Source organism: Amblyomma americanum, chromosome 6 (genome assembly GCF_052857255.1).
Source record: "Amblyomma americanum isolate KBUSLIRL-KWMA chromosome 6, ASM5285725v1, whole genome shotgun sequence".
Taxonomy (NCBI): domain Eukaryota; kingdom Metazoa; phylum Arthropoda; class Arachnida; order Ixodida; family Ixodidae; genus Amblyomma; species Amblyomma americanum.
The window spans coordinates 54307515-54332459 of record NC_135502.1 but is presented as its reverse complement, the minus strand read 5'-3'; the positions used below and the strand labels follow the sequence as shown (position 1 = coordinate 54332459).

General features: G+C 46.2%; 1 protein-coding gene across 4 annotated transcripts in view; it reads left to right on the top strand.

The window, feature by feature from the left end:
* The window catches only part of chb (CLIP-associating protein), a 141814-nt gene extending 124163 nt beyond the window's left edge, over positions 1 to 17651 (top strand). For all 4 annotated transcript variants that reach the window (XM_077626891.1, XM_077626890.1, XM_077626892.1 and 1 more), the window contains 3 exons: positions 6256 to 6324; positions 8863 to 8982; positions 15539 to 17651. In XM_077626891.1, the coding sequence (XP_077483017.1) occupies positions 6256 to 6324; positions 8863 to 8982; positions 15539 to 15640 (291 nt within the window). In that variant the 3' untranslated portion in view covers positions 15641 to 17651. The remainder of the gene's footprint in view (positions 1 to 6255; positions 6325 to 8862; positions 8983 to 15538) is intronic.
* Positions 17652 to 24945: the final 7294 nt, after the last annotated feature.

The following is a 24945-nucleotide window of genomic DNA, read 5'->3' as shown; positions in this document are numbered from 1 at the left end:
CATCGCTGAACGTTTCGCACCGCGGTCTCCACAATAAAACGTGGCAAGACTATGTGAAAAAAAAGTTGACACCTGCAGCAGCTCGTGCAGCCGAAGAAGTTACACAAGAGTGTGCGCGGTCGGTTCGAGAACTTTATAATGAATTGGACCTTGGGAACCCCGGCAATATTGCAGTATCATACGATGGCACTTGGATGACACGCGGCCACACATCCCACATTGGTGTGGGAACCGTCATCGAACTGTTTACCGGGCTTGTGCTGGACTATGTTGTATTGTGCAACTTCTGTGCCGGCTGCGAGCGAGGCCCGAAAGAAGGTGACCCATCATACCAGTCCTGGAGGGCTGGGTACCTATGCCAAAAAAACTCAGAAAAAAAGGCTGGAGAGATTGAAGTTGAGGCAGCCCTTATTCTTTTTGAAAGGTCGTTGAAGAAGTGTGGCCTTCGCTATACCACAATGCTTTCGGACGGTGATAGTCGGGCTTTTCTAGCTGTGCAAGAGGCAGATGTGTATGGATACATCAAAGTAAAAAAAAGAAGACTGCATAAACCACGTGCAGAAACGTATGGGAACAGCGTTGCGGACTTTGTTGTCCAAACACAAAGGTGCCGAAAACCTTGGAGGAAAAGGCAAACTGACAGGCAGCCTCATAACAAAGTTAAGCTCCTATTATGCCTGGGCTTTAAAATCCCATAATGGGGATGTAGAGGCTGTGATGGCCACCTACCACCACATTACCTCTACTGATGACGCATCAAACCATAGCTTCTGCCCATCGGGACTGGACTCTTGGTGCCAGCAAAATGCGGCAGCAGCCCGAGGCGAATCTGCTCCAAAGCATCGGTACAACATTCCACCCCATGTTGCTAAAGCATTGCTCCCTGTCTATGAGCGACTGTCTGATAGGAAGCTCTTAGAGCAGTGCCATAGGGGTAAAACCCAAAACAGTAATGAAAGCCTACACTCTTTGATATGGGCCTTGGCACCCAAAGAGCGCCACGCATCATTGTTTACTGTTGAGGCTGCCGTGGCTGAGGCAGTAATGCGGTTCAACGCAGGCAGCAAAAGAACTTCTGCAGCAATATTACAGGAACTGGGCCTCAATACGAATGCTATGAGCGCAAAAAGAATGCGAGAGAAGGATGAGCGCCGAGAGCAAAAGTGCGCTCGAAAGCATTCCATTGCGGAAAATATTCAAGGAGTGCTCAAGAAGCGGCACCTGGATACTACTGGCAATCAAAAGGACTACATTCCTGGTGGCTACTAGCCATTTCCTATTGTAAATATATTACTGCACTTGTAAATATTTATTAAACTGTCCCCTGCTTGTTTTGGGGGCTTTTCTCAAAATGCATATGGTTGACTGCTAGCAGTATTGAGGCCTTGATATCTCAGCAACCAAGTCACATAGAGCTGAAATTTCGGTTGCAATGGAAAGCCTAATGTATGCTGTGTGAAATGTTGGGAGCAGATTTTTTCATTTTACCTTAAAAAAATTATTATTTTCGTTAATTTACCATTACTTGGTACACACATATTTTATACTGAAATTCAGAAGGTTGTAAAATGAGTAATAATTGACATATCAAAAATCTGCTCTCAACATTTCATAATTCACTATTCTGGCTATCTAACCATGCCTTAAAATTAATTTTAGATAAAATCATTATTTTGCTATTTGGGCCTCAAACAATGGGCATTAATTGTTAATTATCTTGAAAACTAATTGGCCTACACTTAAAATAAATGCATATTTGAAATCAGCATAAAAATTTGAATAAGTCTATGCATTTTTATTAAGATTGGTCAAAAAACAACAAAAATAGCTTTAAGACCAGTGTCCCCCCTTAAGTGCCACTTTTAGTGCTGACAGCCTCCTTCCTCTCTGCTTGCCACCCTGTCAAGCCTCCTCTTATCATACACATAGCACTGTTCCACTCACTGTCATTGTCAACCTTTTTTCTTTTTTGTCATGCTACTGCATGCAGAAAAATGGCATGAACCTTTTGTGGTCCGAAACTATTACCCACTTCGCAGCCCTTCCGGTCCGGTTCACCAATTTTCCGCGCTGCGGAAGAAAACAACTGCAAAAACACCAACTATTTTTTTAGGTTTCTGTACTTTTCCAAGCCTCTCAATGATGTTTTGGCAGCGTGAGGAATAGTTTGAAGCATTCCCTTCGGTGCAGTCCATGGTTTTGACGCCACATTTGTTTCCTTCCTACCGGCTTTGGTTTTTCGGTCACTGAAAACCACGCAATTTTTGCTGCTTCGGCCAGAGAGCTTATACGATCGATTTTTCGAACCCACTAGGGAACGTAAAAACGTCCGAAAATTCAGGCAGCCCAAAAAAATGAATGCATGCAAGAAACGCACCATTTTACTGATATTTATCAGATGTAGAGGGTCAAGGGCGAAGTACCAGGGTTCTGAAACCCTGTCAAAGCATCAGTGAGGTGGCTGTGAAAAGTCACCTCACTGCTCAAAAACTCTGTTCATAAAACTGTTCAAAAACATGTATGGCCAGCCGACAGCTGGTTTATTATGTGTGTCGTCGGGGCAGCTGGTGTTATTGCTGCAGTGGCTTGAAGAACTTGTTGATCGTTGTTTGGACAGTGTTCCGCTTGCATGTGATCATATTCGCCGCGATCTGAGCAAGCTCATGTCAGCACTGTACACCGATGAAAGCGTCAACAATGCTCCGGCACAAGTGTTGGCTCCTCATTTTCAACATCGGAGTCTTCCAAATCCCCCACAACCTGACGGGCTGTTTTCTCGTTGGTTAGTTCCGCTCAGAAGTCGAGCTCGTTGCCAGCATCGACGAACTGTTCAAAAGTTATTTCCATGGGTATGGAAACCCCAGCTGAGCGGAGGTCGATCATGTCATCCATGGGCCAGCATACATCAATCACATTGTCACTTTCAGGCAAGTCTGCTGCCTCTGTCGAGAGTACGAAGCCCCCGTGGCAAAACCAAGAATAGTGTCTTGCCTCACTGCCTTCCATGCGTCTGCAAGCATTCCGACAGCAGACCGAAGGTGAACGTTGTAGCCTTTGCAGTTTTCCGCACACAGCACCATACGGTTTATTACCCCTGAACGGTACAAAAGTAAGCTTTAAATTGCGGATGACACCTTGTTCCATCGGTTTGAGGATTGCAGCCGTGTTGGGCGGCATGAATTCCAGCTGGACAGCCTTCAAGTTCTTGATGTGACCATGAGCGGTGCAGTTGTTAGTGAAGAGCACACCACGTCTGTTCAGAAGTTCAACTTCCTGTACAACCTGCGGACGCAACTTTCACACAGCTGCTGAGTCACCCATGCCTTTCTGTTGGCTTCGTACAACACTGGCAGCATTGCCCCTTTAAAGCACCTCAGGTTCTTTGATTTCCCGATTACTAACAAGGGAGGCTTCTTGCTGCCAGATATGTTGTTGCTGACGAGAATGGTCAGCCGTTCTTCACTATGCTTGCCACCATGGCATGGGTCACCAGCAAAAGCCAGTGTTCTTTCCGACAACATCTTGTAAAACAAACCAGTGTCGTCGCAGTTGAAAATGTCAGCAGAGAACTGCTGCAACAAAGACTGAATTTTTTCGTCGCGGTACTGCTCAATAACTGCACTGTCGACGGCGCCGCTCTCACCGTACATCTTCTTGAACTTGAGGTCATTTAAATGTTTACTGTTCCTCAACCATCCATGACTAAACATAAAATTCTCAGTGTCCATTTGAACCGCGAGAGTTTCCGCTTTTTCTTTCAAGGTGCAGCCCGAGACTGGCAACCGCTTTGCAATCATAGAATTAAGCCACACGACAAGAGCTTCCGCAAGCTTTGGATGAACACCTTGGCTTGCATTCTTTTTTTGGGCACCAGATGGTTTTTTCGGCCGCTTCCAAGATCTTGCCCTTGTTCTTGAGGAAATCTGAAACTGTTTGCTTAGAAATGCCGAACTCCTTGCCGATGTTAGCGTGCGATCAGCCGCTCGTGACTTGCTTAATAATGGCGGCTTTCTGCTCCATCGTTAACCTACGGTACTGTTTTCCGCGCTTCGATGTCTTGGGGCCATGCAGGCAAGCAAAATTCTCATGTTGCGAACAGTGGAGTCTGTTGACGAGCATCGAACCACCTGGCCTAGCATCGCAGAGCAGACTTGACATAATAGCACAACCACACACCAGGCTAGCCAAATATACCATGTGGACTGCGCAAACGAAGCGGCGCCGCGGTGCCTCCGGAAACTGCAGAGGAGGCGCTGGTGAGCATAGCCAGTGTGGCCAGGCTGAATTGGTTCGACGGCTATATTCTGCTAGTTGTTCAAAGCAGTGATACGCTTCAGCTGCAAGTCGATTTCCTTCGCAAGAGCGCTGCGCGAGGAGGCAAAGGACCTTCCGAGGATTTTCCGTCGCATCAAAAAGTCCGGAAAATTGGATGGCGGGGGATTCGAGCGTCCGAAACTTCAGATGTCCTTATAGTACATTGATTCTGTGGGGCTCGTGGCAGTGCCGTGAAGACGTCCGAAATATCGGGCATGTCCCTAAATTTGGTCGTTGACTGTATATGAAGTGAGGCGTTCTATCCAGCCTTTCATCGCACCCCAGATGTGCAGATAGGTCCCACATTTTAGTGTGAACCCTGACATAACCTTTCATTTACTTGCTTCTATTAAAATTAAGGCTTCAAAAAAGAGGCTGCACAAATTATGCAAAGATTTTGCGAACTTGTCCTAAAAACTCTTCAAAGGTCATAATGCATAGTATATACTGTGTATTGCTGCCAACACGTCTACCTCCCCCAACTCGCACTCCTTGCTGGCCAAAGAAAGTTTATGCCTAATATAAGACTGATACCCCCTCCCGCCCCGCCCCACATTCTGTAGTTCCCTGCAGGATCGCTTGACTGCACGTGCGCAGCTCAAAGCAATAAACACGCAATGATATAATCGTAAAGCCAGCAGTCAGAAGTAAACGGAGATAAAGTCGGATAAAATGGCGCCCTCGCATGTGTCCTGACTGACTAGTGGCAAACCATGAGTGGCAAACCGAATGGGAAATGGTTCGGTTGTTTCGGACTCTGGCACATGCCAGAGGTTACCAGAAATTTTCTCTCGCAAATTGCTATTATTTGTCCGGGAAAGCAACAGTCAGCGTAAGCGAGTCAGGTGAATGGCATGCAATTTATCCCTTTGCCACTCATACCTTTCGCAGCTGCACACACAATGACACGGCCATGCTGATCTTCTCAAGCTTCTCTTGCGCGCACCCGCATGCATGCTGTGCAGCAGGGAGAGTAAAACCAAACATGGGAGTAGAAGTGTGTGTGTGTGTGTGTGTGTGTGTGTGTGTGTGTGTGTGTGTGTGTGTGTGTGTGTGTGTGTGTGTGTGTGTGTGTGTGTGTGTGTGTGTGTGTGCGTGTGCGCGTGCGCGCGTGTGTGTGTGCGTGTGTGTGTGTGTGTGTGTGTGTGTGTGTGCGCGCGCGCGCGCGCGTAAATGCAGGTGATAATTTAGGGGTGCTCTCAAATTACCTATCTCCACGAATCTTTGCAGTGTTTGTTCATTCTTCAAATGTGCCGCCACGCTGCTTTGTTCCAGAACGTTCTAGTAACTTTGCACTCTTTATCTATAAAGTTCGCTATCAGCTTTAAATTTAGCACGGCCGACAGCAGCGGGCATTCTGTTTGACGATTGCCGAGCACGCTTGTTGCTGCGCTGCCGCCGATTGATTCATTCCATTGTGGGTGCAAGTCAGCCCCACATAAAGTTTTGTTTAGACGCTATCTTCGCTGTCGTTCTGCTCCTCGGATTGCAGTAACCACTTCGTGACACTATGCTAGGTCACAAATTACGCGTGTAGATATGGTAGTAATTGACTGGGCCGAGCCGATAGTAGCCAGACTCTTATCATGTACTGTGCTGGGTGCTAGGACAAAGGCCAGGAAAGTGGGGGACATTCTTGTTTGTATTTGTGCAGCCTTTTAGCGGCATGTTGCTTTTTTGATTTAGGTTAAGAAAAGGAAGTGAGCAAGAGCAGTTTACCTGTGTGCTAAGAATTTGTTTGCAAAGCCTTCGCCACAGCTGTGGCAGGTGCCTTCTGTGTACGAGTCTTTATAGTGATGTTTGTTTATGCCTGCCAACATCTCTTCAGCAGTGGAACTGAAAATGCCATATGTTTGGTTTGTTGCGTCGCTTGTGCTAAGAGCAGACAACTGCTAGTCAATTTTTCTCAACATCTTACGTGTTCTGCTTCGCTCATTTCAGCTTGTGGAGGTACATCCAAAGAGGATAATTGTGGATCTTCTGCCTCAGATGATGCCAGTTTTGCTGAAGGTAATTGTTGAAAACATTCATCTGTTTTTGTGGCTCTGTGTGCTGTCTGATCGTTATGAGCTGTACCCTCTGTCAGACGCAGTTAACTAGGCCAGGGGTGTTAAACCGGGTTTTTCGGAACCAAGCGGTTCCTTGGAGCACTCTTTGGGATTCCCCAAGCACCCAAGTCCATGCTTGCCTCAACCCAACCTTTCCTTTACCCACTTTTTGGGACTAATCACACTGCAATTGTTGATAGCATAATCATCATTAAAGGGGGACAGGAATATTGGAACTTTTTCTTTATTTCTGGACTGAATGCAATGAAAATGCATAGTCTTAATCAGTTTTTTATGCTGGTTTCAAATATGTAACTACTTTTCTGATATGTCAATTAGTTTTCAACATATTAGTCATGTTCACTCCTTTGTTTGCAGAAACAATATAAAAAAACTGATCAGTAAACTATTTTATTAACATGTGGCTAGATAGCATACAGTACAAGGAAAATAACGTAGGAAGCGCTTTTTTTATTAAAGTAAGGGAATACGTCTACGTAGTGTAGGTAGGGGCCACTGATCCGAATCATCAGAGGGAAATGACTAGAAGAATAAGAATGGAACGGAGTGCATATGGCAAGGTCTCCCAGATCATGAATGGCAATTTACCAGTATCCCTCAAGAGAAAAGTATACAACAGCTGTAGTATCTTACCGCTACTCATCTATGGGCGGAAACGTGGAGGCTAACAAAAGGAGTTCAGCTTGTATTGAGGACGAGTGAGCTATGGAACGAAAAATGATACGTGTAACGTTAAGAGACGGGAAGAGGGCAGATTGGATCAGGGAACAAACGTTGGTTACTGACATCCTAGTCAAAATCAAAAGGAAAAAATGGGCTTGGGCAGGGCATGTTATGCAAAGGCAAGATAACCGCTGGAGTGGATTCCAAGAGAAGGCAAGCGTAGCAGGGGGCGGCAGAAAGTTAGATAGGCGAATGAGATTAAAAAGTTTGCGGAGTTATAGTATCTGCAGGCGGCAAAGGACAGTGTTAATTAGAGACATGGGAGAGGCCTTCACCCTGCAGTGGGCGTAGTCAGGCTGATGGTGATGATGCGGCCTTGGTCATTCTCTGGTTATTATTTATATAGATCTCGTGGAGTCCTCATACCACTCCTGGCACAGTGGTGCAGCGGTTAAGCGATGCGCCACTGCACTGCAATGGCAGGCGCTGTCACCGGTGGGGCTTGTGCGACCCAGGTTGCTCTTGCCAAGTATCCTCTAGCGACTAATCATTAATTTAACTGCCACCTCCCATGGTTTGCTCACAATCCGGTAGGTAGGTTGTGATAACACCTCAAGATTACGCGATCTAGGTGGCCCACCTGCCTCCTAGGTTGCATCTCTGGGGATTTTTCATGGATGATTCGCTCACGGTCAGTGACACTGATGTCACTGGATTTCCTGCGACATAAGCCCCTTAACGCTGCTGTGTTAAAAGTGCAGCCCTTACATGCATTCATGCGGTAATTACTTATGTGCTCGTACTTCGATGTTATCACCCAGTGACTAAGACAAGAGAAGGCCACAAGCATTCTGCAGTGGTTTATTATATGCAGAAGTAGCTGTTTTGTCTACGTGACATATTATGGTGTCCCTGAAAACAGTGCATGCTTTCTTCTGGAGGCGCGTTTTCTCGCATTTGTGCTCGCATTGCATTGGGAAATGGACTTGCCTCATGTCCCGCCATAAATTCATCAAGGTCTTCACCATAAATTCGCCTAGCAACTAAGTTGGAGGCAGAGGTGGCATTCGTCTGCAGTCGGCATGGCACCAAAAACGTATGACACAGTGTAGTAGCAAGGATTGCAGCCTTGTGGCGCACTAGGAGAGGCTTTCTTATTAGTTGCAGTGCAACATGCAGGTTATGCAAACTGCTGGCTGACTGCCCTGCCCTTAAGTTTTGAGTTTCTTGGTTGGAGCGGCACGAGTAGGAAAGCCCACCGCACGCAGCGCAACATGCAAGATTCATATGTTGTGTGCCCCGCCATACTCAGTGCAGGCAAATGCCCTCACGCTCACGCCCTTGCCCTGGCCAATAAGTTGGAGGCCCTTTACACAATAATTGCTCTTGAGGTGACCTTCACTGATCTCTTGCAGTTAGCCGGCCCACCAAGTATTAGTTGAAGTTGTAATTCCCTGATTGTGCCTTTATCTCCTTCGAGCATGCACACACACAGAGTTTGCGAGCGATGGTATTGTATCTGCGGAGTTGCATATAACTGCCACTATTTGTTAATATGTTAATTACGAGCGAGAGTGGTGGTCAAAATTCTTAGATAACGTCATTTATTACTGAATGTTCTATACCTGATGTCTGTTACAAGAGTGGTGTGCTTAATGGGAGAGAGGGCAGCCAACCTAGTATGTGAAACGTTTTATTTCCCGATTGTTCATTACAGCTGTGCCTATTAACGGGGTTCAGCTGTATTATTATTCAATTTGTTCCGTCGCATTTTTACTTTTTGTTAATTTTCATTCCTCTCTCCTCTCAATTACAGGCGTACGATCACAATGAAAGTTCTGTTCGGAAGGCGGCAGTATTCTGCATGGTGACGCTGCATGGCGTGGTTGGCTCTGAATTGATGAGGCCACACTTGGCTTCCCTTACGGGATGCAAGGTAGGCTCGGAGCTCTTCTGTTCCTGTATTTTTTCAAGATCAGCTAAATTAACTTTACACAGCTTTAGGCTCTCTTGATGTGATAGCGTTGTTTCTGTTTTAAGAATGGACTGTGTCTCTGCCTTTGGAGCATCTACTGTGTTTACCTGAATGTAGCTGACAATGAAAGTAGTAACATGACAGATAAGACTGCAATATACTGAAAGTCAATACACTGAAAGTTTTATGAACGTTTGTGAATAGAAGTAGCTCGGAAATTGGAATTCCTATCTCCAGTCTTCATAGAACGATGGCCAAGGTATTCCTCAGTCACCTTCGAGCTTTAACGAGATTTGTTACCACCGTTACTGTGCAAAGGTTTCACGCGTCCCTTTATCAAGAGAGCCACAGAAAAGATTCTCAGAGAAGGCCAGTGCAAAGATAAGTGCGGAGTCTCGCCATGCTATCACTACGTCAACCATGTGCCTTGTAGGCACATGTAAACTCTCTCAGTTGCCCAACCGAGCAATGAGTCATGCCTCCCAAATGTTGCTAGTGATTGTGTCAAATGCTGAGGAAAGCAGCAAGAAAGCCTTAACATGTGTAGTAGCAGCTGCTAGCTTTCCATGCACCTGCAGAGTATTACTGCTGTTAACATACAATATCGACAAAAATGCAGGCATTTAGTGTCTGTAAAACTTGAATAGAACATAGTGAAGGCTTTTAAATCTCAAATGTTCTAATGAGCATTCCTCAGAACATTGGTGCCCTAAGGTTTCTTCTATTTGGCTGCACTCGCTGCACTAGTTCTGTGGAGTTAAGGGGGGACACTGGTCTTAAAGCTATTTTCATTATTTCTATGCCAATAATAATGAAATTTAACTATATTGCCCAGTTTTTTGTGCTGATTTCAAATATGCCTTTCTTTTTTTTCTAAGCTAGTTATTACCCAAGTTACATCACATTAATTAGTCATTAATTAGAACCTCACTACAATGAAAATGGCTCTGCAAAAATTAATTTTTTAAACATGGCTACATAGCCTAATGAATAGAGAATGCAATGTTCAAGGCAGTTTTTCCATTTTACCCATGTGTGTAATTTAATGAAAATTTGAACATCAACATTCAAAATGTGCTTGTCAAGCATTCAAAAGTTTGCAAAATCATTAATTTTTGAAGCCTGATAGGGGAATTCTGTCTTGAACATTGCAACCCCTGCACCTTAAGCTTCCTTTAGCAAAAAAAATTACATCTCTATCTGCTCTAGATGCAGAGATATCACTGTCCCAAAACAGCCGGGTGGCAAGAATTTGCAAATTGAGAAAAATGAGAAAAACCCAAATGGGCCACAATTTATTGAATATTCATGATGATATCTGCATATTTATATTTCCTGTCAGGCATGTAGTCTGACAGCTGCTTGTGGGTAGAGTGCCGCTTTTGCAGTGCCCGTTGCACACTTGCAGAAGAGGCCCGTTTGCGCATAGACTCGGTTGTTCGTCGCCTATCCTTCTCAGCCATCCTCTTCCTGTTACTTAGGCCAAGGTTAATGTCCAGCTCGCTGAGTATTTGGGAAGACGCTTGAAGACTGCCTGCATTGAAACGGACAACAGCCTCTGCAACAGCGGCTTGAACCGCAAATAATGATGCATGGCGCTCCTTTGGTGCCAGTGACCATATTAGCGAGTGCAAACTCTCGTTGCTGTTTTGAGTTTTTCCTCGCTGGCAACGCTCCAGCAGCTTTCGGTCTGCCAAGCGCTGATATATTGGCAATAGTGCCTTGCACACATGCAATGGCAAGCTATATCTGTGCTTCGGAGTGGGCTCTCCCTTTGCTGCGGCAGCATTTTGGCGGCACCATGAGCTTGGGCCCATTGGGCACAGGCTGTGATTTGACACATTATCATTTGATGTAACGTGGTGATACGTGGCCATCACTGCCTGCTGCATTGCTTCGACATCTCCGGTGTGAGACTTCAGAGCCCAGCTGTAGTATGCAGTCAACTTGTTCACAAGGTCGCCCGTGAGCTTGCCTTTGCCACTGAGGCTCTCTGTTCCCTCGCCTTTGTGCTTAGCAATCACATTGCGCAGGGCCGTGCCCATGCGCTTTTGCACATGGTTTGTGCAGTCCTCTTTCTGCACTTTTATAAAACCATACACATCAGCCTCCTGCAGTGCCAGAAATGTGCGGCTATCTCCATCACACAAAACTGTCGTGTATCGAAGGCCATGTTTCTCTAATGACCTTTGAAACATGACAAGTGCAGCCTGCACTTCCATCTCGCCAGATTTTTTTTCCGTGTTTTTCTGACACCTGTGGCTGCTCTTCCATGCCTCATACGATGGGTCACTTTCCGTAGGCCCGCGCTTGCACCCCGCACAGAAGTTGCTGAACACAACATAGTCTAGTACAAGTCCAGTGAACAGCTCAATCACTGCGGCCACACCGATGTGCGATGAATGACCCCGGGTCATCCACGAACCGTCGAACGAGACAGCGATATTTCCAGGGTTGTCCAAGTGCAACTCTGTGTAGAGCTCGCGAACGGAACGGGCGCTGTCCATCATCACTTTTTCGGCTGCGCGTGTTGTCGCGGGCGTCAGCTTGTTTTTCATGTAACCTTGCCAGGTTTTACTGTGAAGCCCTCTATGGGAGATATTCATTACTGCAAAGACATCGTTCAGTGCGGTTTGCCGATTTCCCGTACTTTGCATTGCCCGTGCAGCAAGAATATTAACAGTAAATGGACTTATTTTTTGGCTCCCTTGAGCGCGCGGCGAACTCCACGCAGATGAAATCTCGCCGCAGTTCACGCACAAGAGAGCGAGCCTCACGGCTAAACCGTATTCACGATCACCTTTAGAAACGTCCACGTTTCCGCCACACACATTGCACTTGACGGCACTCAGCAGTTCGGTGAAAGATTCCAGATTCACAACAGTGAACGCATTATCGTGTACACTGCCGTTGGCGTCTCGAAGCGGGCGATCGTCGCAGTTGCCGATGAAATCCTGTTTCCTCTGCGTTGCTGAAGTCGAATCGAGAGCTTGTAGCTTTTCTTTAGCTTTCGCTTCGATTTCGAGCAATTCCGAACGCTGTAGCATCCTGGTGTCGCAGCGTATGCGGCCGCTGTGCGTAGCTGTCGCCGAGCTCGTTAGGCTTACTTCGACGTCCGCTGACGCCGCTTCACCGGCCGCTGGCTCTTGTGCATTATCGGTGCTTTCCGATGATGCAGGACGTGAAGGAAGGTTGTTGACTCGCTTATTTCTTTTCCTCTGACCGAACTTGTGCCGCGAGTGGAATTTAATCGGCGACATCGTTGTGCGTCGGTCTCGCTTCTTTCAACAAAATGGCGCCAGGGACGCGTCTGCCAGCGACCAGCAGCAAGCCCTAGCAGACGAAGCATGCGAGAATCCGCCAATGGGAGGGCTCGTTTCAGTCACGTGCTCATATCAGCGAATCGGACCTTGCGCTTTTTCTGTTGTTTGTGCTTCTTTTTCTCCGCGGCCATTCAGGGCATGCAAGCACAAGCGGCGGGAAATTGAAGCGTAGAGAGTCTTCTTTCAAACGAGACCAAGATGGCTGCGATCGGCGCGCTGAGACGAGCGTTCCGCGGAGTAGAAAATGCACCGTTTTTATCGTCTGCTTATGCACAAAATCGGGTGACGCGGTGATTTACATTTCGTAATACGGCAAAAATATTGATTTCTGGGAGACAAAAATTTGTGAAACTGGAGATTAATAGTTGTAGATTCCGAAAATGCCATTTTCGAAAATTCTACTTTTTGGTCATTTTTTGGTCCCAAAGACCCGTGTCCCCCCTTAAGCGGCGGTGCCGACAGTGTGCAGCGTCAGTTCAAGTGCAGCTTCGGAGTGGCTGCTTCCAAAACGAATGGTCGAGTGCAGGCCTGGTCATCTGCTAGCCTTGGTGTCGCTACCAAATTACAGCCAGCTGCGTGCGAGTGACATCAACGCGTGCCAGAATCCCAAACCACGTTTAGTATTTCTCAAGCAGGAAATCTCAAGGAAGTGTCGCCATTAACCAGCCCCAGGAAATAGTCGTTTCATAAAAAAAAAAAAAGAATGTCAGTGCATGTATACACGCAGACGATTTACGAATATGCGCTGAAATGCCGCCCATGGAGGCTCGACTTGACTGCTTAGGTTTACAATTAAGACGCCATGAACAGTTCTTCACCTCCTTTCAAGAAAGAACTGGCATTGTTTCATTTAGAGACTACTGTCATATCTTCGCTTCTCCTACCTACACATGGGCACTGCCATATTGCTGCACTGCAGCTGCACTTCCACTTCGGAGAGTGCAAGCCAGCCAAGAACCCGTGCTGCACTAGTCTGGCACTTTTGCAAAACAAAGACTGAAGTGCAGCGGGCACACACTGCACTGGCAGAATGAATGCGGCACTTCTTCAACTGCTGCAGGAAGTGCAGCCAAATCAGAGAGACCTCTAGTGTGCTATTTCCAGTGACAAGTTTCTCGCCATGCTGCTGCTGCTTTGATATATGTGATGCACTATGCCAGTCACTTTACTTGAGTGTTAATGGCTTGGAGCTTCCATTGTGTGACCTACAGAACTTTTCTTTTTCGCCTCCCAAAGTTAGAGGTTGAACTTTAGAATGGTATAACCTTCACAGCTGTCTGTACACAAGATTCAGTTATGGTAGGGAGTGACTTTTTACTTCTACTATCAGTAGAAAGAAAATTGTTACATTTGGGTAAAAAGTCTAACATGTGTTGCAGCGCGAACCACAGGAAGGGACGACGACAGACAGGGTGAAAAGAGCGCTGACTTCCAACTATTTATTTTCCTGATATTTTCCTGAAAGAGCTGAAGTTTCTGGATCGATGGTGATTGTCCTAATCTCCTATGCCTTTCATGCTGATTGCTTTGCCTGCCCTTTCCTGCTGAAGGTTCAAATGTGTATAAATGCGTGGCCTATCAGGAAAATAAATAGTTGGAAGTCAGCGCTCTTTTCACTCTGTCTGTCGTCGTCCCTTCCTGTGGTTCGCGCTGCAACACATGTTAGATATGAACCAACTAGCCCGCCAAGCAGCCATTTTGGGTAAAAAGGCTAAATGTTAATTTTTCTAGTAGCATTGCATACTGTTACGATGGTGCATACTAAGCTCCTTAGGTGTGCAAGAACATCTGTGCAGGCCTGGCTGTTAGCTAAGATATTCATAGGCAAAGGGGTTTTTTTGGGGGCGGGGTGTGGGGGGGGGGGGGGGGGGGGGGGGGGGGGGGCAGACAAGTGTCATATTGTAAGCAATTTGAACATCAACATGCATTACGATAACCTTCGATAAAATAAGCAGACCATTCCATCACCACCTCCTTGAAATCTTCACTGCATCCATTCGTCTCCTGCGCAAAATTCAGTTTAACATCCTTTATACATTGGCTAGAGCGTATCTACTGTTGGCGGTCCACACCTTGATGTCCCAATTGCCCAGAGCACTGTCAATCTTTCTTACTGTCGCCTTGCATGCCCATTAGCCATAGTCGCCACATTACCCGTACCCAGCCACTCCTTCGTGGAGTGTGTTTTGCTTGCCTCAAACCAGTTGTGAAACCAGCTGGCCCTCGTGAGGCAAGCCCACTTCCAACATAATAGCTAACACACTAGCTGCCTCTGGACTTGGCGTATTACACAGAGAAAATTGATGGCACTAGGAAATAATACAGCCACAAATATAATGCGAGGGAGGAGTTTTGAGGACTCACAAAAAAGAAAAAAAAATTATTATACCAAAGTAGAAGCCTAAGCGAGTTGCTCGGTGCCCATTCTAAAACAGCGCGAACAGGACACCGACAAAGAAGGAAATGAAGAAGACGAAGAATTTACTATTAGTATAACTAAATCACAGGCTGTTCAAACTACAGCTGAGGCCCCGAGGACTTGAAAAAAATCTGCAACGGATATGTCTATATTATTTGAGAGGCAACACTTCAGAAATGAGCACAACATCATCAGCCACCGCAAAGGCTCCGACGTGGTAACGCACACAGTTTTTGACGCAGTAGCGGCCACAGTCATCGCCGTGCCACTGCTGCTATGCCACTCTTATGTCCTATACCCGTTCACCCTTCTTTCCATTCCCTGTTCCGCTCCACTCTTTCAGTGACTAGTCTTTCTTTTAACAGCCCATGCCGGCTTCTTTCAATGTTCACAGCCAGCCTCTACTTTCCTTGTGCATGCTGTGTGGCCCCAGGGTCAACCAAAAGCTTGCTTCTCCTAGCAGCTCTTGAGTGTAGTGGTGAAGGCTACTGTAGCTATCTTAAGGAGCAGCAAGGAAAAAGTTTGCGTTATATTCGTGCCTTGGTTCCGAATATAACGCAAGATGCATTCTGAAAGCGACAAATTTGGAAAAAAAAATCTTGTGTTGTATTCGTGTAAATTCAGTATGTTTTTTCAAATTAAGGGGGATAAGTGCTAACTTTTGGGCAGCGTTTGAATGGTAAGAGCCCAGACCCTGGTTTATTTGACCTGTCCTGTTAATCTGTTGTTTATCAGTAGTAAAGGCCTACTTTCTTTCCCTTCTCTCTTGCCGCAGTTGAAGCTTCTCAACTTGTATATCCAGAGAGCACAGGGCAACAGCAGCGGAAGCACCCCAGGCTCCCCTTCGAACACGGCGTCTTCCTCAAGCAATCCCTGATGACATGAAACATCGCCTAACAAATCCACGCTCCCTGCTTTACTGGTTAACTACCACGGCCGTGACCCTGTGCTGAGCATCACTTGCTCTTTCGGTGGAAATGTCCATGGCCTCAGGCGCCTACTTTTTTTGTCTTCTTTATTAGACTCTAGCATGTGTTCTGTCTTTGCTGCAGTGCGCGTCTTCACGACATGCCTGCGAGAGAGCAGTGCTCCACCTCCACGTGAACACATTGGCTGCTTTCAGGGATTTCATTGTTGCCCTTTGTGTGTGCATGCATGCATGTACCTTCATCACGCTCCCAGCGCCTGTGAAAGCTCGCTGGCCGGTAACAGGAGTATTGATTTGCACAAGTGGGACGACGACCCAGACTGGTGACGACCACTCGCAACAAAAGTACATGCTTGTATGTGAGATGTGTTCCAGCTGATTATGCTTGCACTCTTGCTTTCCGTTATTGACTGAGGTGTTAAAAAGAGCAAGATATTGTCATTTCTTCAAAAGAGATATCTGCTCCTTTCCTGGTTAACAAGTTTTGCAATCTTGGACAGTGAGTCACATGGGTCTGCTGCATGGCAAAGACAGGTCTGATAACATTGTGTTCATGCTGACTATGTGACAAGTAGCCCTGTATGCTGGGCTCAGTTCTCTTTTTAGCACTTTTCACGTAACAAGCAACATTGTTAGCAGAGCTGCTACAGTGCTGATTTTTTTTATTGTTGCCTTTTCAAGGTAGCTAGCTGCACAGGGAGATTTGTGGCTGCTGCTGCTTAGTGTCCTAGTGCTAGTTTTGTGCCAGTAACCTAGGTGCCTAGTGCCTGTGGCTGAGTGCTGATGCTGGTACCATACATTCAGTCTGCAGGGTGGCCTGTGTAACATTGAACATGCTTTAGAACTACGGCTGTTCATTGTACTTAAAGGGAAGGCATAAGATTTCCTGCTGATGACACACTACACTTTGTTTTGACATCTGTTCATCCCTTCTCAGCATGTTGCAAGCTTCGAAGTAAATTGTGCGAGTTCTGTGATCGGTTTTATCCTCATTATTTAATCACTTGAAAAGCATTCTCAGGCCTGACAATGCGTCGTTAACAAGAAATCTTACCTTCCTCCACGTAAAATGAGGTTGTTTTTTGAAGCTTGCTTTGTGTTCCATGGGACATCCTGTATATATATACATATGTACACAGTTGGAGTAAGTGTGATGTGATTGATTAGAAATGCTGAGCCATCTAACATGCTGCTATTCATGTTGAAATAGAAACATTGCCAAACCTTTTGTGGCTTTGTAAGCCGTTGCTTCGGTCATTGTATGTTGTTTTTCTTTTCCTTGCTGCCTGCTGCCAATGGAATGTGAAGCAGGTGAAAGAGTGATGCCATTTTTGTGGCCTGCGTGTGTGATTGTGCAGAGTGTTTTCTACAAGGTGACTTAGTTTGTGGCATCTTGCGAGGCTGCCATGAGGTGTAGTGCTGTAATAGTCCTTTCACTTTTTTTTTTTAATGTGTTGAGCGCTTGACAACACTGGCAAAGAAAAGTGGAGAAAAAAAATTATGGCTGTCACTGCAGAGCAAGGGTGTTGCTTTCGCCTACATTTAGTAAAGTTACATCTGCACAAAAGAAATTAACATTTGTAATTGAGAGTAATTGCTGCTGGCAGTTGAAGGCATTCATCTTATGTAACTTGCACACTACTGCTTAATTGACTCGAGATGCTTGAGTGAGCTATTTATATTGTAGTGCCAGAACTTTCTTCACTTGCATGCTTTGTCATTTTTTTGTTTAGAAAGGATCAAAAACGAAACAAAGCCTTTCATTTGCAAAGGTATTACTTGTATAGTGTACATTCCCATGCAAGTCCATGCTTTTTTTTTTCTATACAGTGATACTCTTCACTGTTCCTGGTGACACTTTGAAAGCCGCGTCCTAACATCTGTTTTATCATTAGGCCTTTGCGCTTTAAGATTTTATTCTGAGAAGACAAGTCAGGAATAAACATTTTTACTCTCTTGATTTTATGAGATGGCTGTTTGATTCTTGCTTACTCAAGGTTGTCACCACCCAGTGATGTTTAATTAGCAAAACAGACATACTTATGAAATACGATTTACTAAAAAATGCACTGCAAAAAGTAATGGACGAACTAATATAATTTAGTTAGCAGATGCCCTGTTTTGGTATTTCATTGCATGCATTCAAAGACAAAAGCTGACACTGCATTGTGCAGTGTGACAAGGCAGCTAGATGATTTTTTGTGAAAACCTGCAGCTATATTACCACATGCACTCATGTATGGGCCACATCCCCAACTTGCTTCATGTGTGCATAGCTTTTCCTACATGGTTTGTTACGCTGGGAGCTGATAGACGATAACTGCCTGCAACACCCTGTTTGAACATGTACCGGTTGCCCCGTTCACCAGACTCTGCCAAGAACCGCGAACTTGCGGTGCCTCAGCGCTGCCAACTCTCCTTGTGCGCTCGGCGTCACACCAGAATGGAAATGCTACCTCTGTGCGAAATTTGAGCCCGAACAAGCGAATGGTTAAGCTGATAACTTTTTCTTCAGATTTTTTTCAGAGCAACGCACTGTCAGTATAGAAAAACCTTGCGTATCGTTACAAAGAAAACATCCAATCGAAATTTAGTGTGTATGCTCCTTTAACGTACACTGACGTCGCAGAGCACACAAGCATCTCTCAGATTTCGCCTCCGCCTAAACTTGGCCGCCACGGCTGGTACAGGGGTAGAAAACTCCAGTTAGTTTTGATGTCAACTACTGCAGCACATCTGGTGACTAGAGGGGAGAACCGATGCTTATAAATGAATCATTCCAGCACATGCGCGCAGTGCGAGAAGCTGCGGCAATGGCTGAATTGCCTGAGGCACGAGGAAATGAAGCTCCTCTGTTTTTGCCGGCGGTGATTTGAATTTCACTCGGGGATGAATTTGACCTCTCACCTCAGTCGAACCCGTAACCATGGGCTGGACCCCCATCCCCTAGAATATGTCCCAGAAAGAAAAAAAAAGTGGAGATGTGAGACAGATATTCTATTTCCTTTCCTCAAAAGACCCAATTTTCATTTTCTGATTGTCCGGCTGCCGCGCTTGTCACATTACCACAGGTTGAGGACGGCCCGTCTCGATGTTGGGAAGTCTTTGATGTAGTAGTATGTCTTGGGACTGCAGTTGACGTCGACTAGGCCACTCAGGATACTGGAGTGGAAGAGTTGTCAAATGCGCCTTTAAGATCCAGTGCTAAAATGGCCCTGGTTTGGGTTTTTGGAGGTTTCTCAAGAAGGTCTTCATTTATGTATAGCAGGACGTCTTGCGTTGAGAGATGCGGCTGGAATCCATACTGCATTGGCGGCAGCAGATTGCTGCCCTCAGAGTATCTGGTAAGCCTGGTAGTGATGACACTCTCATAGATCTTCCATATCTACGGCGCTAAAGACTGGACAGAAGGAACACACACGTCACACAACAGAGCGCTGACTGACAACTGATCTTAATTGGACGGCCAGTAAGCCTTTATACTTACTGGTTACCAGAAAGGAAAGAAAGCACAAAAACATCGGAAAAAACATGCACGGAAGTAACTAGCGCCGGCGGAAATGTGGCACGTGTCAGATCTCGCAATCAATATATTTTATTTCTTTTTGTGACAATGCTGTTGAAGGCGCGCTTGTACAAACATCCTGCAATCTTGCAATCATATGTGCCTCCATTATTTCTCTTGTCAGGACGTCGCGATGTTTTCCTATTTTCCTATCCCGCTGCATTATCTGTACAGCGGTTCACAGGCTTCATTATCACTTTCTTCCGTTTCTTCTGTTTTGCAGTCCCTACAGTGTTTGGCTACGTGGCCTAAGTGGCCACACGTGCGACATTGTCATGATGTTCTTTTAATCTTTTGTTGAGACAGCAGCCCGTCTGTCCAACGTACCTCTTCCCATAGGACATGGGCAGAGAATAGACGACCCCTTCTTGACAGGAAACAAAACTTTCATCGTGCCTAACTGGACACCCGCGCGGTTGAAACTTTCTGCCATTTACCTGCTTGCACATGCTAGACAGTTTCTTTGGCGCTGAGAACACATGAACACCAGCATGGTTTCCAATCCTTCTGAGGTTGTGCGAAACTTGATGGAGGTACGGCACGACAACAACCTTTTTTTCTTTTTGGTGCTTTAAACTTTTTTTTTCAGTTTTACTGCCACTGAAGTCAGAACTTCGGGTGGGTAGCCAGCCTTTGTTAGACGATCGACTTGTATTCCAAAGCGTTGTTCCATGCCATGTTCACAGCACTTTTTTAAAACATTATTATAAACGAAGTGAACAATGGCTCGTTTTATGAGTTTGGAATGGGCTGATGAGTATGGAAGGATGGGTTTTTGAGCTCTGGGCTCATAAGACCAACAGATGTGGGAAGGAGTGAAATGCAATGATATATCCAAAAACCTGATGAAATCTTGAACTGGTGTTTCATGAGTTAATGACAATGGCTCAAGGTACTCCACGAATACTGCGTAAACATTTAAAAACAGCTGCTCAAATTCGAGGTTGTCACTGTAAAAATACAAAGTAGTAGTCTACAAATCTGAAAATATGGTGCACACGAAAACCTAGACGATCTTGCAATCTTTTGTCACGCAAAGCCAAGAACATATCGTTGAGTACTGGGGCTATGCATGACCCAATACATATACCATCTTTCTGAATGTACATATCCCCATTCCATTCTGCGAACGTTGAGCTGAGGTAAAACGATAAAGTTCGAGGCAAGCACTGGCAGAAATTCCACACTTGTTCTGAAATGGCACAACACCAGGTTTTTCTATGTGATAATTGACTGCTGACAACATTTCGGCTTGCGGAATCGTGTTAGTATAAGTCCTTAACGTCAATTGAAAAACCTTGAAGCCCAATATTGTGATCACTTTTTAGGAACTGGATTACCTCATCAGAGCTTTTTATTCTGGAAGGGTCATCAATAACCAGAGCACTGAGTTGCTGTTGCAGGTACTTTGCTACATGCTTCTGCCAAGTCCCTGTTTCTGACACTATTGCGCGAAATGGCCAGTCATGTTTATGGGTTTTCGCTGTGAAAAAAATGGTTAGGCTGCACTTGTTACAGTTTTCAATCATGCTCGACAACTTGTTCAAATTCAACTTTTTAGCCAGCCACTTCGCCTGATTCCTAATTTTCGAGGATCGAAGATCGGCACGCATGTCAAACACAGCAAGTATGCTGTCAGATGCCTTCGACATATACTGGTCTCTGCTTAAAACAACAAAGCCTCCATCTTTATTGGCAGAAAGAAGGGACAGCGAGTGTTCTTTTAGCCAAGTAACAGTCTTAAACAAAGGGAGATTTCTCCCTGACTGCCTGTACTTAACTAAAACGTCCACACCTTCAGAGATGCATTAGTCGGCTTCAGTCTTTTCCGCTCGCTGAAAAACTTGTCTCACCATGCTCAGTAGTTCCGCTCTAAATGTTTTCGGCTCGACTGCGAACTTGGGCCCCTGGCTGAAGGCTTGCCTGATGTGTGGAAGGGAGACACCCTCCATGACATGGATCTGTTGTCCAATCACTGGGGTCTTCTTTGGAGGTAGTCCACGAAGTGCTTGGAGCGTCTGCTGCCAAAGGAATTCAGTGGTGCGGTGAATACATCTTGATAGCTGGTGCCAGTGGATCTTTGAATGATCTGAACCTTCAGGTGTTCCCTGTACGCTTGCACTTGCTGCTGCCATTCCGACGGAGAAGCTTGTAGAGTCTTCTTCCATGGCTTGCTGAGGGTTGAACACCACCAAATAGGGCGGAAAGGTCGGGTGGAAGCATCCTCTTCCGAACGCAAAAGCCGAGCAAGCGAGCTCTGCATGTCGCCGCAGCGACTACTGGTACCACTTTGGAAAGAAACGAGCACATGCAAAAGAGCCCTTTGTACTAGAAATGAAGTCCCACAATACAGTATGCTGGGAGAGTTGGTTATTAACTTCCATATCTACAGCGCTAAAGACGGGACAGAAGGAACACACACATCACAACAGAGCGCTGACTGACAACTTATTTCTATGGAACGGCCAGCAAGTTTTTATACTGACATCATATGTCAGCCAGCTCGGGGAGATTGTATAGGAGCCGGGCGGTCACCTTATCTGGCCCCGGTGCGTTTTTTTCTCGTGGAAGCGAGTTCCGCCCTGACTTCTTCCACCTTGACTGGGGCATCAAAGGCCTCGTTGGGCAGAGCAACATACTCAAGATGAAGGTATCTGTGGGATTACGCGTAAGTACCTGTCCTGCAACTGCTTTAGTATAGCCTCCTTGGCGCCCAGGGTGGAGTGAACGATCTTGTTCATCGGATAAGAGGTTTCGGATTTGCTCTTGCTAGGGTCGATGAGGAGGGTTGTTAATAAGTGCCACATTTTAGACACTCCGAGAGTGCCTTGGAGGCTGTCTCGTAGCAAATTCCAGTTCTGTCGGGCAAGGGTACATGCGTACTCTTCAGCTTGGGCGTTGATGTGCTCAATGCAGAGCCGTAGCCGTAACTTGCGATTATTGCTAAACGCCCTCTAAAAACATATTGTAGCTCAAATAGGTGGAGCATTAGCTGAGCTAGAGGACATTTACAGAACGTCTGAAAGGTATCTGGAAATATCTTCCAAGTCATTTATTACATGTCTCGCCAAGACACTTTCCAAACGTTTGCAAACTGCTGCGCCCGCTCCACTTGGCCGCTGTCTCAGCGCACTTGCGCATGCGCAGCAGACTGCGCCATTGCACCCTTTTACGGGCGCCTTAAAGTGAGTCCACCGGAAGGAAGCGGCCTCGACCCAGAAGTCAGCCCTTGGCGTGCACGAAATCAGACCTCAGCATGTTCCAGCTTTCGTTTTAACGCGACAGGGTTAAGGAGCTCCTGTCGCAGAAAAGCCGGTGTCGGCGTCGTTGGCCGTCCGCGAAAAATCCTCCTCGGACCGCGGCCGCCTCTTCCTTTTCCTTCCCTTACGGCGCGGTACGGGTGTGCATCGAGAATTGTGCGACAGGCGTCATTTCCTTTACTTAAAACCAATTTTCATTTCATTTTCCTTCCCTTACGGCCCGGTTCGGGTGTCCACCGAGATATGCGGGGCAGGCGTCCTTTCCTTAAATTGTCCAACGGGCCACGCGTCGCGCCTAACGGGCGATGGCGTTCCGTGCACCCCTTGGCAACGCCTCAACACGCTGTCGCGTCTCTCTCGGCTGCTGCTCCGGTCCGGAGTTCCCCGGGTTCGAACCCGACCGCGGCGGCTGCGTTTTTATGGAGGCAAAACGCTAAGGCGCCCGTGTGCTGTGCGATGTCAGTGCACGTTAAAGATCCCCAGGTGGTCGAAATTATTCCGGAGCCCTCCACTACGGCACCTCTCTCTTCCTTTCTTCTTTCACTCCCTCGTTTAGCCCTTCCCTTACGGCGCGGTTCAGGTGTCCAACGATATATGAGACAGATACTGCACCATTTCCTTTCCCCCCCAAAACCAATTATTATTATTATTATTAAGCGTCCTCCAAATTTTTCACATCAGCATTTCCTCTTTTCGCCGTTCTCGTCTTTTTCCACGACAATGCCTACCTGTTGCGCCCTCCACTGCCAGCAGAGTCGTCGGGAAAGACGTTTCACTAGCAGCAGACGACAGGACGTCGCTACACAGCACGTACGGAGCCTCGTCTGATCTGCTCTGTGTCATCCCGTTTCGCTAGCGTCGCCAACTCTGCTTATTTGGCTATGTCGGCGAGGTCGTGGCCGTAAAATGTGTCGGCAGCCGTTGGGTCGTTCGCAGAACAGTTAGGATCAAAGGAATGATTGTAATCGATAGAGGGTGATGTGCGACAAAATTTGGTGATTTGGTGTCAATAGAACAGAACCGAAAAAATCGAAAACTCGTCGAAATAGCGCAGACGTCGATATAGTGAGCGGATGGGAAAACAATTGTGGATGACAAAATCAAGACCAACTGAACTAGGGACTTGCACATTTCGCACTGCTCCAGCGCGCATCTTTTAGTTCATGCCTTTTGCCGCTAGAAACATACACTACGGGCGGCTTGGCGCTACAATTAACCTGTTGATCAAGATAGCGTCAATATTTTACTTCAACGATGTAATAGTTTTGCCATTTGTCTACGTTGTGAGTATTCATCATTCATCCATTGCCTAGCAAAGATGCCAGAAAGCACGTGTACATCTACCTTGGAAAGCATGCCAGAAAGTCTCACGCCTGGCATGCGCGCGAACAAAATATTCACCGCTAGGATTTGAAGAAATGTCATATTTGCGTCGTTCATTACTAGGTTTCAAAACAATAAGACGTGACAAATGCACAGGGAGGCAGTGAGAGGAGAGAAAAATTTGTCGAAAGCAAACGATGATGATGATCATGACAGACGAACAGGTCAACTGAGCGTCCTCAACGGCCAAAAAGTTAACGAAAGTCGGCGCACGCAGTGCATAGGACCCCGCCAAATGTGCAGGTCTCTAGTTCCGTAGGTCTTGGAACAAAATAATGGAAAAATAGGCAATGAAGAAATAGACGAAGTGGAAATAAAGTTCGAAATGAATTGAAACGTGTTTTATGAGTGATAATTAATCGAACGAAAAGTTTGATTGACATATATTTGACGCAAAAGTTGTTGGACGGCCGAATAGGCTAGACGGGGATATAGTAGGTGGCCAAGAAAGCAGCAATGGGCGCCAAATTTGAAAAACCAAAATGTGTGAGCTGAAAGGGGGATTTAATTACAGTAACTGTGCGAACCTGCTTCTGAAATCCTTTTTATAGGAAAAAAAGGAGCAAAGAGAGGCGGCGAGTTATTCTCAAAACAAATGCTTTCGCATTCCTCCACCTAAGCAGACTTAAGTGCCCTCAAAATTTTTTGTGATGCACGTTCCCGCCCTCTAAGCCCAAGTCATACCATCAACGAGGGATAAATTTAAGAGAGAATAGGTGGAAACTTTCACCAGACAGCCGACTTCGCAGAGACCGCTTCACCGAATAATGTTTCAATCGAACCGGAGCGAGGGCAAGGCTACTATCCGGTGAGGTGCCGACGGTTGTGGTGGTTCACATAAGCGCCTCCGAAAGGTATGGTACTGCTTTCTCGACGGAGTTTGTCAAGTACGTACCGCTTCGTACAGCGCCAAATTATGCCTGAATGGGCTTTATTCGTGATGCTTGGTGCAGTTGACTCCTAACAGCGCTCGTCACGCGCGCTGCAAGCATTCGTCTTTCTTGTCAGTCGATCGCTTTCTCGCCCTGTGCGGCTGAAACGCGGCT